Raw genomic sequence first — 18738 nt, 5'->3', positions numbered from 1 at the left:
TTTATAATTTGCTGAAAGCAGTTCTTTCTTTTCTCTGAAAGCTCAGGAGGAGGCAGTGGGAGCACCATCTCTGCATGACATGGAAACCCTGTGATCCCAGTACTTGCTAAGATCAGGGCAGGGAACCCCATCTGTTCCTTCCTTAGGCTGGGTTGGTCAGACCCACACAACAACCTCCTGGGAGCATGATGGAATTTCCAGCGGTGTAGGCTTATTTAGTGCTCTTTGGACTAAAAGAGGGACTCTCACTTTGCAGGAGGGTGCTCTGATGGGGTTGCTATGCAGCACTTCCATACTGAGTAGCTGCTCTGCACAAATTTCTGCCACATCATTTCTCAAGGAGGTTGCTACAGCAGTGTTTGTCCAGAGCTGGAAAAAGTCTCACTAGATGTAATCCATAGTGTTTAGGTTTAGCAAAAATAGTTCTTCTGGGAATTGCTAATATTCACCATCTTGAAGCTGAGGAGAGGAGTGGGGTAGTGTTTTCCCTGGAAAAAAGCACCTTCTTTAACAGTCACTATGCATTATTAGAAACAGCATTTATACTTATTATTTGATCCTTCCTTCCTTCCTTCCTTCCGCCACTTCCTTCCTTCCGCCACTTCCTTCCTTCCTTCCGCCACTTCCTTCCTTCCGCCACTTCCTTCCTTCCGCCACTTCCTTCCTTCCTTCCGCCACTTCCTTCTGCCACTTCCTTCCGCCACTTCCTTCCTTCCGCCACTTCCTTCCTTCCGCCACTTCTTTCCTTCCTTCCGCCACTTCCTTCCTTCCGCCACTTCCTTCCTTCCTTCCGCCACTTCCTTCCTTCCTTCCGCCACTTCCTTCCTTCCGCCACTTCCTTCTGCCACTTCCTTCCGCCACTTCCTTCCTTCCTCTGTGATTAGAATTTTGCACCATCTCTCAGTGTACATCTCATAGATTTTCAGAAGCTGTATTAAGCCAGACAGTTCACAAGTTGCGACTCAGCTCCAGGATTTGGTAATGTAAAAATTCAATTGCGGTCTAATTTTCACTCTCTTCTAAAAGCTAAATTATAATTGGAGATCTCATTTGAAATTAAAGTCTCATATATCTCTTTTTTTGGCAAAAGTTTCACTCATGTTTGACATCTATTTCTGTAAGGCCTTCTTGTGGTTCATAGGATTAGTGCACTATTAATGCACTATTAATAGTATTATTATACTATAATAATTTATTTGGATTTTAAGGCAGTGTGTTTTTTACTATGTTTAGGGATCACCATTTGCCTGGTCTTGTTACAGGTTTTAACCATATTGCACCAACTGTGGGGAACAGGTTGTTCTAAATTAACACTCTAGGTAGTCATAAACATCACAAAATTTCAGAGTGATACTCTACATTGTCAAAAGACAGCAAATATTCTCCATATGTACCATAGTAAAGATACAGATTTAAACAGAGAAAGTTGATTGTTCCAGTTATTTGTGGCTTAAAAGTCTTTAAATTTATCTTTAGAGTTCATCCATCAATTTTGATCTGCTCATTCAGTGCCAACTGCTTGTGGTGGGGTGATAATGAATGCATGTCATATTTGAGGCCCAAAGAGACAATCACAAGCATTTAAAATTGATTTCCAGATTACTGCAGGCTATTGAACTCATTCACTTGCTTCTGCACTAACCTTCTGTCTGCTAAGGGACACTACTAAATGTGATACAAAGGGAAAGACAAACCCCTTTTCTCCTTTTATGTTTTACTCTAATGAAAACAGCCTCACATTTGAAACCACAGTTACCTTATTTCCATTCTGCAGCTGCACGAATTTTGCACCCAGAAATTTGCCTGCTTTTCTGCTCTGGTCGGTCTCTCTGCTTCTGGAACACATGATATTTCTCCCTGTGAAGATTCTTGTAGACAATAACCAAGTCACCTCTCAGCCATCTCCAAGCTAAGCTGAACAGATCAGGGTCTTTAATAATCTCCATGGCAGGCATTTTGTTTTTTGGTTTGGTTTTTTTTTTTTTTCTTGTTTGTTTGGGTTTTTTTGCCTGCATCTGAACTCTGGACTGTTTAAATGTATTAAAGTTATATTAGCTGGTGCCATTTTAAAAATGATACATGACGCCTGAATGGTGGGGTTTGCATGAAATTTTCTCACCTTTAACATATACTTCCTAATCTCTTTGGATGGCAGCAGGTTGGTGGTTGAAGTGAGACCAGATAGCAAAAGATCAGCGCTGCCAAGAGTTTCTTAAAGCTGGTGGGTCACCCTTGGCACTTCTCTAAAGTGAAATACAGGTTGTTTCTGTTCTCTGTGTTTGTTTCCATTTTAACAGCTGATGTTCCTACAGGGTAATTTTTTTTAGTACCAGCAGTGAAATGAATAAATAAATGGATGAGTAAATAACAGATTATAACAGAATTTACAACAGAGACAATAGCCCAGACGAGACTGTGACAATTAGAAAGTCTGGGTAAATGCACTGGGAATCACTAGTCTTCCTCTGCATGCCTTAGCAAGGAAACTATCATTAAAACTGAAGCTGCAAAATTCTACAGTAGGGAAAGAGTTAGGCTTTACAGCTGCAGGTATTTTTACCAGTGACCACAGACCCTGAAGGACAGGAAGAATCAATTAGGCAGGAGTATGCCAAGCCAAAACAATGCACAGGCTTACCACAGATGGTGAGTCACCAGCCTCTTAATAAGCTAATTTTCTCAACAAAAATTGGAATTGATCTCAGGCCAGCTTTGGTTGTTTAGAAAAAAAAACAACAAACCAAAGAGCTCCTGTCCATCTAGATAAATGGACAGATAATATTTTCTTTCTATTTTGTCTCTAGACAGCTGGAGTATGGCACAGACAATACACTGAAGTCATCTATAAGTAATCTGAAAAGCTGGACATAACCTAAAATCCTTGTCTTCAGCTCTTCTTCACAGCTTTTAATGCAAAATCTTTGCTTCTTGTGATCTTCAGACATTAGTGATTGTTACTGCCTCTTGCTTGCCCTGCTGTATTTCCTGAGGTGCTCAGCCAGCAGTTGTGCTGCCCTTGAGGATGATGCTATTCAGGCATGTAACAGGACTTTGAGCCTCAGTACAATTCCCATGGTATATCGCTGTGGGACATAAAAAGGGGGTGAAGTGAACTGGGATGGGATAAAGGAGGGGAAAGATAGAAGAAAGAAATGAATGTTGACTAAAGAGCAAAATTCCAAGTGAGAGGGGAGTTGTTGGCTACTGTTTGTTTTTTGTTTTTTTTTTTTTTAATTTTAAACAAGTGTGCATCTCAGGCAGGAAAAAAGCATGGGTACTTTCTCATTAAGTGCAGAGGTTCAAGATGGTTGCCAATACAAGTTTCCTAAAAGGGCTGTGTCTTGATTAGACACTTGAGTATATTCTGGAAAGCCTTCCTCTCAGACATCTCATTTATTAATTTTCTAGTATTGGAGGGAAAGATTATTGTCCACCTGCCGAGGGTCTGGCATGACCCATGGCTTCCTAACCAGGTCCTCTGAAAAGCTAATGTGTCTCCAGTAATGGATGAAATTGGCTCATTCCCAGTCATGGTCATATTACAAGAGGAACTAGAAGAGGGAATGGAAGAGAAAGCCTAGAGTGGTTTCGGTTTTTTGTTTTGTTTTGTTTTTCCTCTTCAGTTTTCCTATTTGTATGTTCTTGTATATGACTGTGGTTCTCCAGAGAAGCCTCCTTTTTTAACTGCTGGGCCTATAAAGGTATGTGTACTAGATTTATTTGCCTTCCTACCAGAAGAGGCTATAAACCCACAAGATGGGCCTCTGGGGCAGAAATGTGGTAAGAGGAAGGTGGAATAGCTCATGGTAGATGCTGAGGTGCAGAGGAAGAGGATGGGGTGGGACATGCATGTCCCAGTGATGAAGGACCATGAGGACTCAAGGAACAGGAAGTTTCTTTCATGAACAGAAAAAATAAAGGAAGGACAGAAGTGGGAGTAGGACAGGAGAAGCTGGCAGGAGAAAAGAGGCATGAGGCTGCCTATGGTCAGAGCAGAAATCCTACAAACAACATTCCTAAAGTCCAAGTTTGCTCAGTTATGCTTGCTTGGACCTAAATCACAAGCTGTTTCTCTATCTCTGGTACCACATGCTGTTCCTGCAAGGACCCTGAGCCAGACTCACCACCTTTGTGATGCTGCCAGGTCTGATGACAATCCAGATGTGAATGCCAGTGTAACTGTGTGCAGGCTCAGATGTAATGCCAGGGAAGCAGAACCAATCCCTCAGAGTAGGAGGGGTTGATTTTGCTTTTGTGGTCACTAGTAAGTCCAGCAAACAGAAAAGGCTATTCAGGCTGCTTTCCAGAGACCAGCAGTTTCCAGAGGAATGGTACCTTGGAAGATCTCAAGGGAGCAAGGGAAATTCATGCTGAGGCAACTTGTGTGAAAGCACTCATTCGTCTGGCACTGAAATCCTAAATTTGTCTCGTGGGTGAACTGTGTGAATGATGGGCATTAAAGGCCTACTTGTTGCTTCCCGAAACAGAGGTTTGAGTATTCAGGCTGCACAGAGATAACAGTTCCAGGTATAATTTGAACAAAATAACTGTGTGCTTTTACTGTGACCAACACATGGCATTCAAATATGGCCAAAGCTTGGGGACTGAACAGGAATTATGCAAAAACAAGCAGGATCCTTTTTGTTTCTCTTTTTATTTCTTTATAAAGAAAGGAAAGGATGGGCATGCCAAACCAAAATGGCAGAATACAGACAAAGGTGAGCACTGAGGCTTCTCCTTGGGGACTATCCACAGTAAACTCTTGCCTTGGTAGGGTTCAGCTCCCCATCCCTCCTGCCAGGAGGAATCCAGCATGCAGCCAGCCCTTCAGCACAATCACAGCTCTTTGAAGTTAGTTTGCACAGTTTCACAATACCATCAGCCCACGTCATGGTGGGGCAGCAGCAGCTGAGGCCAGCAACATTAGCAGCAGCAACATGGGATACAGTGCACAGAAAAAAAGGAGCAAAGAGCTTGTTTGCAAACAATTGAAGGTAACAATATAGAAAGTCCAAAGATCATCATTCTGCTATAAAAATATTACACTTCATAAAACCATGTACTATAAAAAAAATCTATTCAGAAACGCTGGTAAACATAACAAATATCTGTACACTGGCTGCCCTTTTCATACAGGAAACATAAAAAGCATGAGTCTCAGAAACCATCATTTTGTAAACATGAATATGGAGCCTGTAAACAAAGTGCTAGATCATGGTTCATATTTTGTCAATTTAGTATTACCCAAGTAAATTCCTCACACACATCATCACCTAATGGCCAGACTCCACTACTGCAACAGGACTTGACTCCAAGCTCCCACACCAGAGTCACTGAAGGTGCATATGGATTAAGGAATTAACACAGGAATGAAGGCAGCAAGATTTGGCTCTGAGTAGCAAATCAGAAACAATCTTTTAGCAACTGTTTTTAATTTTTTGCACTTCAAATGAAGCCTCTCCTTTCAAAATTCACCTTCATCAAAGAGGGCATGCATTTTCCTCATTTCCCTTCAGGCTAAAGCATCTGTGAAAAATATGTCCATAACATCCATTAAGGAGACATAACGGAGCACAAGTTGACTCTGTAACTATGTATACCAAAGCAAGAAGTAGTGGAGGTCGAACAGTTCAACACTGAACATCACGGTTTACACAATACAGGATGACAAAAAGGGCCAAAATCTTAATTTTAGACTTTAAACTTCAGGCTGCAAAATATTTTCGTGTGCAAACCTTGTGATGACATGCACGATCAGATGCTGGCTGACATACATGGGTTGTCACATAGTTGCACTTAGAAATGCAAGGTCTAAGTTACAAAAATCTATGAAGAGAGTGTAGATAAAATTTGGCTCTAAGAATTACTGTAACTTTCCTCTGTAACATTTTTGTTCTGCACAGGCTTCAATCCATCCTTCACCTGAATATTTTTAGTTCTGTACACACTGAGAACTTAACTTTTAACTTCATTTTATCTTCTGAGTTTAAATTGTCATGGTTTTGCTGATTTTCAGAATAGGAGAGGGTGTACAATTGTGTGTGTCTGCTGTCGACAGACACAGAGAAAGGAGTGTGGGACTGTGTTCACACAGGACCTGAGGTACCAGAAGCAGCTTAGCTGCAGTGTTTTCAGGCAACACCAGGTTTCAGGATCAGGGTCAGCTAGGAGGTAAGAATATACACTTCTAAAGGAAAATGATGTATACCTCAAAAGAGGAAAAGAAAAATGGGTTTGCACATTTAGCCTTTTTTTTCTTTTTTAATGTATTATATTAAAGCATCTTATTAACATTATTTCAGGCCTTTTTATTTTAATGTAAGGAATATCTGAAGGGTTGTGCTGCTTGCCTGTCTTTTAGGATTCAGATCTGTGAATGTGGAGCTCACGTGGCTGCTGCTATAAAGGTGTCATCTCTGGATGTTCAACAAGGGAACTCTGCTTCTAAATATTTACTTTGGCATTTCTGATACACACATCCTAAGAGAGGGATTCAAAACACCTGCCTGAAAATATTTTTCCAGTGAAAGCTACAATGTATTTTCTGCTGTAGTAATCTGCTTTATCTTCTGTGTTTGACTGCCTTACTCCTTCTAGGGATTGAGAAAGCGGCAGCATGCCCCAAAATCAAGAATTTCCTCTGCAAAAATGGATGACTTAAAAACAAACCCTGGGGTTTTTCTAACACTTTATTAAGGTAGTGGCAAAAACACATACTGTCAACATTATTTCCCCATGACATGCCATCTGTGGCCCTATACCTTCTGGTTACAGGGAGTTTGTATGAACTTGTGGCAAATTTTCAGAAGCCTGGAGTTGCCCTCCCTCTCTGTGCACAGGGCTTGGCACTGGGAACCTGCTGCTGTACAAACATCACATCATTTATAGCCCTGACTCTGAGCCACACCTGGGCTCTGCTCAGCATAACGCAGCAACAGAGGGACAGAGGTGACACTGAACTTGTAGCCATTCCAATGTGTTGACAGCACTGTTGGCAAAACTGATTCTGTTGCCTTCCTGCTGTCCCCAGCCATTTGTTCTGATGCACAAACATTTGCTTTGCCCCGTGGTGACCTGGCTAAGGGAGGTGTGAAATGACAGATGAGCAGCTCAAGTAAGAGAAAGTGACTGCGTGCCATTTTTAGTGTCAGCACTTGCATATGCTGGTGTAAGTTCAGTAGACCAGCAGCATAAGAAACCTTTGGGCCATCCATGGCTTAGGGGATGAGCCAAGCCCTGTCATAATTTGTATCACAGACACACAGTAATTGCACACTTGACTGAGGTTTGGATGTATCCAGAGGTACCAGAGCTGGGTACAAGTTGTTGGAGAGAGTGGAAAGGGTCTGGCTGAAAAGAGAGCCCAGTATTATATCCAGGGTTAGATGAAGTACAGGAACACACAATCTGTACCTTGTAAGAGGTACATGACATGTGATGTCATGACAGATTGTCACACACGACGTGCTTCACTCAGCTCTCTGTGCTTGGGCTATCCCCAGCACCCTGGGCTCTCAGGGAGCTGAAGAAAAAAATTTTTATGAGGAAACAAACCAGAATCTATTCTCAGGTAGACTTCTTTTTCAAATGTAGATATTTATAACTATGTGTCTGTGAAGGTCACTTGTCATTTGCTGAAATAGTTAGGCTTTATAAATGCTATCTGCTGTTAAAACTTCCTTAGAAAAAGTTAAACAGATTTTAAATAAGTGAAAATTCATGAGGGGCTGGGGCAGAGGTCAGCTCTCCCTTTGAGCAGCATCTCCACACCTCTGCCATACAGACAAGCTGTGGTGCTGTGTAGGAACTGGGGTAACACTTCCCATGATATTCTTCTTCAGGGCCATTTAGCTTAAGAGTCCTGGAGTTGCAGAGGTGGGGTCCAGCTCTCCAAAATGCAGGGATAAGCCTCCTCCTTACTGGGCAGACACTTCTCTCCTGGACTGAACAACAAAACCTGCATGGATATGGTCCTGTGCAACTTGCTCTAAGTGAACCTTCTTTAGCAGGGTGGTTGGACTAGATGGGCTCCAGAGGCCCCTTCCAACCTGGACCATTCTGTGACTGATTTTGAAGTGGGCCTCCAGATGAGCTGACTATGTCTGTGACAGGTACACTGGGGTGTGCCTTGGACACTCATTGCATTGTGCAGCTTGATGGTTAAAAATGTAACTATAGTATTTGTAATAGCCTAAGGCACTGGGTCACTTTATGGATTAAAAATTTGCAAGATAGTATGTTCTAATTCAAAGAGACTTTTAGACTTTCAGGAGTTAAACATAACATTTAGTAAAAGTCTCTTAAGGTTATACAAAGAGAGAGAAAGAAAGAGGCTAAGCCTTTTTCAGTTTTCTCCTAGGGAAAAAAAAAAGTGCCTATTGCTGAGCTATACCACAGCCAGGAGTCTAGAAGGGAGATGCTGGTGTAAAAGCAGCCATTGCTAGGCCACAGCCTAGCATCCTCTCCTGGATTCAGCTGGGCCAGGGGAACCCGTGGATGCTATCAGTCTGAAATAATGACTGCCAGTGGCATATTCCTCCCTTTCTGCCTCCCTTGGATTTGCTGATGGAGGCTCTTGTATTTCAGTCCAAGTGAGCTGGATGAGCAAGACTGACAGTGGAAAAGGTTTAACTAGGTTCACTTGGCTGGAACAGGTCAGAAAACCCTCAGAAGAGCACCTCCCATGGCAGGACTGCAGAGGAGAGATTGATCTGCCCTTGGAAGTGCATGGGGATGCACATCTGGGACAGAGGGGAGGCTGGATGGAGAAGTTTCTTCCACGGATGGGCACAGCCTTTTTTTCCTACTCCCAGAGTAATCATTGCCATTATCAATGACAGATTTCAAAGAACACTGCAGACAAAAATCTCTGAGTATCAGCTCCACCTCTGACTACACTTCTACCTTTATTTGGACAAGCTGGGACAGCACTTTTTTGTGCATGTGTTTACATACAGACACATATGTGCAGACATCTGGATGCACTGGCCACAAAAACTTAATAAACAAAGCCCACTATATGTATGGGCTTATAATTATTCATGGGTTTATAAAGTAATTAATGAGCATTAAGATGTATGAGTCTGTATGTGTCTCTATGTTAATAGCTGGTGGGTTAGAAAGAGGAAAGTCAGGAAGAGATTAAAACCCTTAAAGTTTGGGAAGAACAACATCCTGTAAGCTTGGCCTACAATAATATTCAGTTAAAAAAATACTCAAGGAATTAAGACTGGGTATATCTAGAAGGAATTAGGCTTTTTCCAGTGGTTGTGAGAGAAAGCAAACTGAAGCAATGCAAGATGACTAGGAAATCTCAGAGGGAGACAAAAACTGTACATAACATTTTCAACAGTCTTTCTGCCCATATATAATATAATACAATTACTCTGACCATTAAAAATACATTTTGTTGAAACAGCACATATCAGCTGGGACTCCAGAAAATCCATCCCTCCCTCCAGGCTGTCCTTTGCATCCTTTATACCCACCTTGCCTTCTTCCAGGACAGAAGTCACTTCAAGGGAAACAAGGCCTGGCCAGAGCTGTTCTGCACCAGCCAGGATATCCCTGCCAGTGGAAATCCTCACGGTGTGCTGTTAGCTGAAATGTGTGAGACTTAACTTCTAGCAAGCAGAAAAATCTAAAGGCAGCAAAAAGCTGACACCGAGCACAGCTTAGCCAGAGCAGAGAATGTGGGCTGCTGTGTACACAAGCACAGACACCTACCTGTGCGTTTATACTCCTCAGTCCCAGCCAACTCAGCCTCTGTGTGAAGTTTCACAGCATTGTTTATTTTAGAAAAGAGAAGGGCTTCAAGGAGAGCTGCTTTGCAGCGATCCTCTGTGCACAGCACATAAATTTGAACATTAAATATCAGTTTAAATTATTAAGAATAAATTTAAATTTAAAAATACACTAATGCAAACAAACTTCAGTCAACATTGAAGCAGAGATAGTTTTAGGAAGAATATCACTGTAGCAAATGAAACCCCTTGGACAATCTGAGGCAGTGATCTGGTAATTCCAGTTCAGCACCGAGATGCACAAACTACCCAGCAAGCAAAAATTACCATGTCTAGCATATGAAGCTCCATGTTCACATTTTTCTTTTTTTTTTTCTCCCCTGTCACAACAGAAAAAAGCCAACACAGCACAGTAGCTTTTCCCACAAAGCATCTGAGGTGACAAAATTCACTCCGAAAATAAAAATTAACAAAAGCAGTACAAAGAAGAATCTTGGTCAGCTTGTGACCACCAATAAGCTAAGATGGGTAAAAAAAGGAATAAAAAAATAGTTCACATCTGGCACCACAAACCTTGCTTTCTTTCTTTGAAACCAGGGAATGAGAAAAAAGTCCGTTTTGCAGAGACCATTTCAACAAAAGTTTCTTTCCCTGGACCTGGAAAATCCAGGTATTAGGGCACAGAATTTTTGTTTTATATGTATATAAATACACATGTACATATTCATATAAATATAAAAACAGAGCATCCTCCCATTTCTCCTCATAATTTATTATTATTAAAGCTTATAACAGAGTTGGCTGAACTCTTCAGAAGTGGATACTCTCTGCACATACATTGCATGGGGAGTTTAGCTCTGCTAGAGCAGAACACCCAGGCAGGGACATGACATGATGGGTGATGGAGGCAGGTTTGGGTGATCAGCCAGGGGAGGGCAGGGAACAATGACTGGAAATGGCCTCTCTTGCTGCAGCATGGCACCCTGGGCTGCCAGAACGGCTCTCGGAGAGCAGACTGGGTGATGACTGGGAGGATGGATGGCTGCATGGACCCACTTGGCCCCTGGGCAGCCATGTCTTCTGCACCAGCCACTGAAGGGGGACTGCCCCCTGCTTTGAGAGGGAGTCACAGTCTGCCCCCAGCCACTTGTACACTAGTTGCCTTTGCATTATTTTGCTTACTGTCCTCAAAGCCACTCACATCTTTCCCTGCCTTTTTTCGGCTCCCCCAGCCCCCTCACCTGATCCTCCCAGACCTGCTTGCTGGTCAAGACCAGACACCTTTCTCTTGCCTGATCCACAGGCTCCTACTCTCACTGCTTTACATGAATGCCTCCCCACAGTCTCATAAGACCCATTCTTTTCCTCAGAAGACTGAGCTTCTCAGAAGTTTTTTGCTCTCTGAGACTTTCGAGCAAGTCAGAGCTGGTGGCACACTCTCCTTGAGAGGTGCTAGCTTCATTCCAGAGAAGGCAGGGGCAAAGTGCAGAAGATTCCTCAAGAACAGAAGGTATTTCCACCACCACCAGCTCTCTCTACCTCATGTTGTATAGCACTTGTTTCAAATAAGGTATTACTCATGTGTCTCTGCAGCCTTCATTCTTCCTGGGGTGAGTGGAGATCAGTAGATGTCTACTCGTGCCAAGTCACTTCATCATGATGCATGCTGGAACAGCATTCTAACTCAACTGCGTTCTTCGTAGCAAAAAGTGCTTTTCTTGAAAAACAAAATGAAAACTGTTCCCATGGAACATCTTACAGACTCAAAAACAGTTTTCCTAGGGTGGAAAGGATGGAGCTCACCTATTTTATTTGGCTTTATCTCAGTAAAGAAACAGAGCTACTGGCAAAACTGGCACATCTTTGTGACGTTGTTAAACTCAGGACCCTGGCTGGAATGTAAAAGAAAAGATGTAGCAAATGAGAACTTTGCCTTACGTGGGCTTCTGCTAGTTCTGACAATTTCATGTGCAGGTTGTCCAGAAAGGTTCTGCTAGCCAAGTACAGATGAATTTCTCAAATAATAAATTGTGGGTTTTCAAGGAGGCCTTTTGGGGGTACTGCTACAATCTGGTAGAGGTAAGTCTTTTCATGCCTCGCCGCTGAGCCAGATTGGAGGACAATACGGGCTCCAGCCTCGGTGCCTGAGGTGCGCGGTTTAAAGCAAAGTAAGTGGCTGCCATTGCACCCTGTGAAACAGAGAAAGAGAAAACCCCGAGCTAAAATTAATTTCTTTGATGCTTTTCACTTCCCCTATTCCTTATCCTAAAAAACTGAATTTTTTTTCCCACACACACACAATTTCCATGCAATGATACCATTTAGGCTGGCAGACAGCTAGAGTTGTCTCAGATTCAAAATGGTGAAGAGCAGTATGTGCCACCAGGTTATTACAATGCAGCCTAAAGTTAAAAATACTGAGCAGGTGACAGTCGAAAATACAGCGCCATATTAAATTTAGCTTCTGTGGCAAAAAATCTTCTCAACTCCTTTAACACTATTCAGACTATTTACACAAATAACAGCTCATTCTGCAAGCAAGGATGAGGGAAGGGCACAGGAGTTACCTTAACCAGGTGAACATCCTGCCTGCTGAGTTGGTTTTGAGACAGGTACTCCCTGTTCACTATCCATGGATGTCTCAGGACTTGGACTGCTGTTAGGCGCTGATGAGGATCTACATGAAGCATCTTAGACACAATGTCCTGGGTTGAAAAGGAAGAAAGCAGTACAAGGGAGAAAGTAATCAATGGCTCTGCAGGTTTTACTAAGATCTTTCTGTTCAGTGGCAGTGTCATCTGTTTTGTTTCTGGCAGTGTCATCATTAGCAAGTCCAATGGAGAGAGTGACGGACTTTAGAGAGGCTTTATGTCAGGTCTTATCTTCAAATTTTCAAGTCTAATGTTCAACTCTCAGCTAATAGTCCAGTCAAAACATTATGTGGAGGGCATTAATCTTATTGATAACTGGTAATTACTGGTGATCTTGTACGAGTGATAAACATCTAGGGAGAGGATGCCATCTGGAGGCATCTCCTCACTGACCTCAAGGCATGCTTACAAGAGAAACTTAGAAGAGAAACTCAACACTCAGGTAACTGAAGTTCAATTAGGTTAGTTCTACAACATCTAAACATTTTAATTTCAAAACTGGACAGCTGATAAAAAAATTCACTGTGAGGCTCATAGGTGCTGGTAGCAAGATTAATATGTTACTAGGATTGCTTGCAGTTTTGTGGTGGAAAGTATCAATGTTCTTTCATTGGGTACTAACAGTTTCTAAAAATGAAATCTCCTGCAAGAATCTTTAAAGCCTGTCAAAGCTTCTTATTAATGCTGGGCAACTGGAAGCTTGCAACTTTCCTGTCCATCTACCTGCCTCACAGACTAGTGCACACCTTCATGCCTAAAGATTTCACCACCAGATGAGTTTTTTCCCTCAGGGTTTTCCTTCTTTGTGATAGATGGGCAGCCTAAACTGTGATCTGTACAGGAATTAAAACTGCCTGCTCCTGGTTAGCTGAGAAGAAAAAAGGTGATTCATGCATAGACTATACACCTGTGGCATTGACAAACCTATAATTCTTTTAGAAGTGCAGTTGCACCAAAATAAAGAGTTCTGTGGTATTTAAATCTTGAGAGACAATCTGAGAAAGGGTTCACTGACCTTTGCAGTATCAGATACTGAATCCCAGTTTCCTCCTGTAAGAGCATATTTGCCACTGCCAATCCTGGCCAGAATCTCCTCTGGGGTGTCATCTGGTCCATTTGCAAAAGGAGTGAATCTATGGGGGAAAAAAAAAAATTGAGAGAGAGAAAAAAAACAACCCAAAACAACCAAAAAACCTATGTAATTTGCAAGGACATGATTTCTAGGTTCTAGTATTAACTGCCAATGATTACAACAGGAGTTTAGTTCCATGCATGTACCACTGCTTCATTACTGCTGCTTCATTTTCACTCAAACTATACAGGCTGGTGGTTCCTCATATTGACCTGTAGAGGAAAAGACAGATTCCTTAATTGTTTTTTAAATTTTTGTTCTGTTATAACTTTTTAGGAATGAAATACTCTTCATAAAAATTGTCAGGTGTTTACCTCTTGATTTAACTCTGCTTTATTGCCAACACCTTTATTGCCAATACCAGTACCTTGGTAACAGCAAGAAAGGACAAAAATTAAAAAGCAGAAGAAATACAATCTGAAACAGAAAAAAGGAAAATAAAAAAGAGCTTTCTAATCTGTTTTGCAATGCTTTGTTAATCATAATGTGGAAGTCGGTTGGGCAAAAGAAATTACCTGCAATAGGTTATTTCCTTGTCCAGCCAGTCAGAAATTACTTGTTACAAGCATCCAGCTTGTGTCAACACCAGTGTCACATGCAGAGGGTACACTTTTCATCCTCAGAAAGTGACAAGAGATAAGGTTTTTGCAGCTAACTAATATCTACCAGGCTGAATTTCACTCTTTCAATCCTGAACAGTTGTAGGTTTAGAAGAAGTAGGTATTTTGAATTTTTATATTTTTCATTCAATCTGTCTTTTCTTCAAACTTGCCAGAGCAGTTTTTAGATTGTTAAACAGTTGGTTTGGCCACAGCTTCCTATCCCATCTGGCTTCTGGTAGCAAATTCAATTCCTCATGAAGTATTTTCTCATTTTCAAAAACATTTCAGTCTTCACAGCAGTTCAGCCCAAAGAGATATGTGATGTTATTCCAATCTATAGGTATCAGGAGGGATGCAGCAAGAGTTAAGGACTGGCAAAAACTCTGAGGTCTGTCAGTAGCTCCATTAACATCATCATTAGCTGGTGCTCTAGTCCTGGGTGTCTGAGCCCTCTCTGCTCATAGTGATTATAGGAGGAGAAAGAAGTCCTGGATGTAAATACTTGTCAGTTCCTACTAATCTCCTCTAGTGAGGAAGAACAAGACCATTCATAAATGCAGTGGTGGCACCTAAAAAGTATTTCTCAACTGATTGTGTTACAATTATTTTCTCTGGTGTGCAGAAAAAGAGAGATGCAAGTTACTGGCACCTGTCAGTAAACTGAATATCCACTAAGTTGAGCTATTTGTATTTCTGATTCAAATATATTTGGAATTTTTTTCTTCATATTCAGTAAAGAAGCATTTTGAATATAATCAACCAAACAAATGTAAGAGTGGGTAATCTGTTAATTTTATTTTACTAATTCCTGCTGTGTAGCAGCCATAGGCATCAGCCAAATAGAAATAGGTTCTTGGAGATCCAGCAGACTGGGAGACTTCCCCACAAAGTCTTGATATATTTCAGCTGACCTTGAACACATGTGTAGTCACGAATAAAACAGATGAGATAGAGACCCCCTGGCACCTTTTCTACAATCCACAAATAACAGAATAACAGAAAGTCAGAGTCTAAGTCTTTGTTTTCTATATAAAACCTAGGAATTATTCCAATCTTCTTGTCCCAGCTGAATGATCATGAGGCAGATTAAACAGTTTAGAGAGGTCACTGAAAAGCTGCAAGCTGTGCTTAGGTGTGCTAAATATGCACATATATGTCTTAGAAATGAAATTCAAAGCCTGGTAACTCTAGATTGGGTTTGCACACTTTGTTTCCCAATCATCCCAGCACATCTTATTCCTGTCCTTCACTGCTTATTTCAATCTGTGTCTTTCTCTGGATCTTCTTGTGTTAATATTTCATTTTAGCCAAAATATTGGTTATGGGTATTTTTGCAAAGTACCTCTCCAAAGTTTATGCTGCCTGTTGCTATTCTTGCTAGTTTATCTCTAAGTTTACTTTCTGAATCCTGTTTTTCAAACAGCATCTGAAAACTATGTTTGGTGGGGTTTTATTTTAGCTTTTAAAGGTGCTCAGACACTTCAATAACAGTAAAAAAAGAAAAATAATGAAGCTGAAGAGAATACATGTATCAATAGAATGAATTAACATTCTTCCATGGATTAAGTGAACATGATGAGGCTCTTCATACTCCTATACACCAATCCTAATGGAAAACTTTCCCACTGCTGAAGTTATGAGTGAACCCTTCAGGAGTCTAAGTCTCAGTGCATACAGGCACTTTCTGTTAAAAACCTAAACAATCTGTCAAGTGTCAAAGATATTTATGCATTCTAGAGAACTTACTCTAATTTTAAGTCTTGACATCTATTTTCTTGCTTTATACAACTGAACACACCTCTCAAGGAGGCCAGAATCCCTGTCTGTGACTCCTTTCAGGCTTAATCAGTGCTGAGCCCACTGGAGACTGCTGCTCCAGGAGAATCTCGTCACTTACCCTGCCAACATGGTGTACAGCAGGATCCCCAAGCTCCAAATGTCACAGGCTGCATCATAACCTTGGCGTTTCAGGACCTGTGGGAAGGAAAGAGAGAGATGAAAATAGGTCAGTCTGCATTCCTGAATTTTTAGCTTCTGATCTACAAAATGCAGTGGTTGTGTCTGCTGACATTCCTAGGACTTAGCTGTGTATCTGCCTTGAACAGGTAGTGCTATGGAGCAAGGCAAGCTGAAATGAGCTGGTTAAACTCAGCACATCTTTCCCCTTCACAGTGTGAGAGATGAACGCAGTTTGGTGGAGCTGAGGAGTCTGGGAGCTCCTCTGACCATCCAACACGCAGCAAAGCAGAACAATACTTCACTGCTTTAAAATGTTTCATTAAAAAAAAGCCCATTAATACTTCAAAACATATCCTCCTAACATAAAAGTTACCAACAACTCTGTGGATGCTTCATAGAGCTAAATGACAGTGATAAGTATTCCAACTGAGCTCAGTTTGGATTTGATACAGCAAATGGATGCACACTGAAGCATATATAATGTCAGACTAATGAAGATGCATGCTAAAAGGCTTCTCTTCTGTATAAAGAAAAGTGGGCACATTTAGACTGGAGTAAACAGCAGGTTAAAACTTCACCCCCTTTTTCCACGGGGCAAACAAGACCCATGTTAGTCAGCAGAGATCTGACCAGTAGGTTCAATACTGATACAGGAGGGCAAGGTGTAGCAGTAAGGGTACAGTCCAGATTTCATTTGGGCTAGTGCACACTAGAAGAAATGCCTACAGAGTCAGTGCAGGTCCAAGTGAAATTGAAGTTAGTAACTAAGCTCAGGGACCACCTCCACATCTTCCCATAAAAGCAAATTACCCTTTGTTTATTCAGTTCTGACACACAAGGAGTTTTGTCCTCTTTAGATGGACCGGTAGATACATCTTTTTGCAAAGCACATGAAAAAGGAATGTACAAATTCAGCAAGTCTTTCTCTGACCTGCAGCCTTATTACCCAGGAGTGATTTAAGTATCTGACGTCTATCACAGAAAAGACCAAATTCTGCTAAGGAAAAACAGTTTGAGAAAATGTTGCCTCGACAGATTTTATAAATGATGAGTAGCAAAGCAACCATCTGCCAGGTATGCTGCTGAGTGAACATTTGCTACCTGGAAAAAAAATCCCAACAAGCCAAAAAAACTCCCACAGCAACAAAACCAGAGAAAAAGCTGCTGTTCCTCCTGTTGACAAAGCTGGTAAAATTGTGTTTCTGCTTCTCTCTTCTGCACATAAGATGCAGGCTTTCTGGCTGATTTACTTATTTCTATTCCTTTCGTTCCTGCATTCATTCCCCCTCTATTAATGTTAGTTTTTATGGGACAAACTTCTTTGCTATTTAACCAACTCAACTGTATTTTGCTTCACCTGTGAGACTGAATACCCAACATTTATCTTTTGCTGTGGCCATTCTCATTGCATTTTGAACAATTACAATTTCTTCTCTGTTTTCCTCCAATAACCAAGGACAATCAAGTCCAAGGTAAATGGGAGAAAAACGAGGCAGTGATGATACTTAGTGGATAGAGTTAATAAGCAAGTGGTTACACAACCCCAAAATGATAAAGTCACTTCCAAAACTTAGTGGGATTTGAAATAGAGGCAGAAACAGGTTCTTAGTGCCACACCATAGCAGGACATTGTGGGGATAACAGGTATCCTGGAGATAATAATACTCTGGGTTCATCCAGTTCTGAGAATGGCTCAGATATTTGTCCAACCTCTTCTATTTCTGTTGTCTTTGACTTACTGGGTTAACAGTGTTTCAAATGGAGGTTTTTCTCAGTTGTAACAAGCAGGGATTCAAATGGGTACAAAAGCAAATAAAGAACCTCATCATTTCAAATCACAAAGCAGTAATTCTTCACAAATTCTGTAGGAAACCTTCACAATAAAATATTTTTACTTTATCCAGAAGCACCCTACTGCATCAGCAGTACAACAGCTTGGCTCCTTCCTCCTCGCATGCAGCACGACTCGCACTAGGTGGCAGCGTGCCTCTTTCAGATAGCTTTCATCTTTGCTCTTGCTATCACCTAAACCCCAAATTAACTGTTTCCAAAATAAAGGAGATCCAAGCGGGCAAACATGTCCTCCTTCTCCAGTCACCGCCCTCTTTGTCAGCACCTCAGCTGATTTTCTGCCACATTAATTAGTTTCATGGGCACATGACAGACGTTGCAGTCGAACTCAGACAGGGAACCTGAAAGTCAAATCTAGGCTGGAGGGCAGCATTATATCACAGGTAAAACATAAAAGCACTTAAGGCTTTATGTAAGCTCTCTGCCAGTTCTGGTAATGTTTCAATTAATCTTCAATGTCTCCTGCATTAGCAGGACCTGTCTTACTCATCACGAATGTCTGGGAGTGTGATTTCTGCTTTCAGTTCAAATCAGAAGAGTCTGATAATGAAAAGAGAAGAGCCCATCATGAAAAATAGCTACACCTATTTTAAGCATCTTGTACCTTGGAGGAAATCTGAGTGCTTCAAATCTTGCAAACATCTTTTTTTTTTTTTTTTTTGTGGTTTAGAAATTGAATGGCTGTAGTGCCACACAACTTTTTCAATCTACTTTGATAATTTTAAACAGCTCATTCCCATTTCTAAAATGGAAGCCTAACCAAACGTCAATAAAAACCCCAAACCAATCTATCTTGGCAA

General features: G+C 41.3%; 1 protein-coding gene across 8 annotated transcripts in view; it reads right to left on the bottom strand.

Moving 5' to 3' along the window:
- Positions 1-8889: 8889 nt before the first annotated feature.
- The window catches only part of RPS6KA2 (ribosomal protein S6 kinase A2), a 275673-nt gene continuing 265824 nt past the window's right edge, over positions 8890-18738 (bottom strand). For all 8 annotated transcript variants that reach the window (XM_038133585.1, XM_038133590.1, XM_038133584.1 and 5 more), the window contains 4 exons: positions 16026-16102; positions 13410-13527; positions 12311-12448; positions 8890-11932 (listed from right to left, as the gene is read on the bottom strand). In XM_038133585.1, the coding sequence (XP_037989513.1) occupies positions 11807-11932; positions 12311-12448; positions 13410-13527; positions 16026-16102 (459 nt within the window). In that variant the 3' untranslated portion in view covers positions 8890-11806. The remainder of the gene's footprint in view (positions 11933-12310; positions 12449-13409; positions 13528-16025; positions 16103-18738) is intronic.

Source organism: Motacilla alba, chromosome 3 (genome assembly GCF_015832195.1).
Source record: "Motacilla alba alba isolate MOTALB_02 chromosome 3, Motacilla_alba_V1.0_pri, whole genome shotgun sequence".
Lineage (NCBI taxonomy): Eukaryota > Metazoa > Chordata > Aves > Passeriformes > Motacillidae > Motacilla > Motacilla alba.
This window is presented reverse-complemented; position numbering and strand designations above follow the sequence as displayed.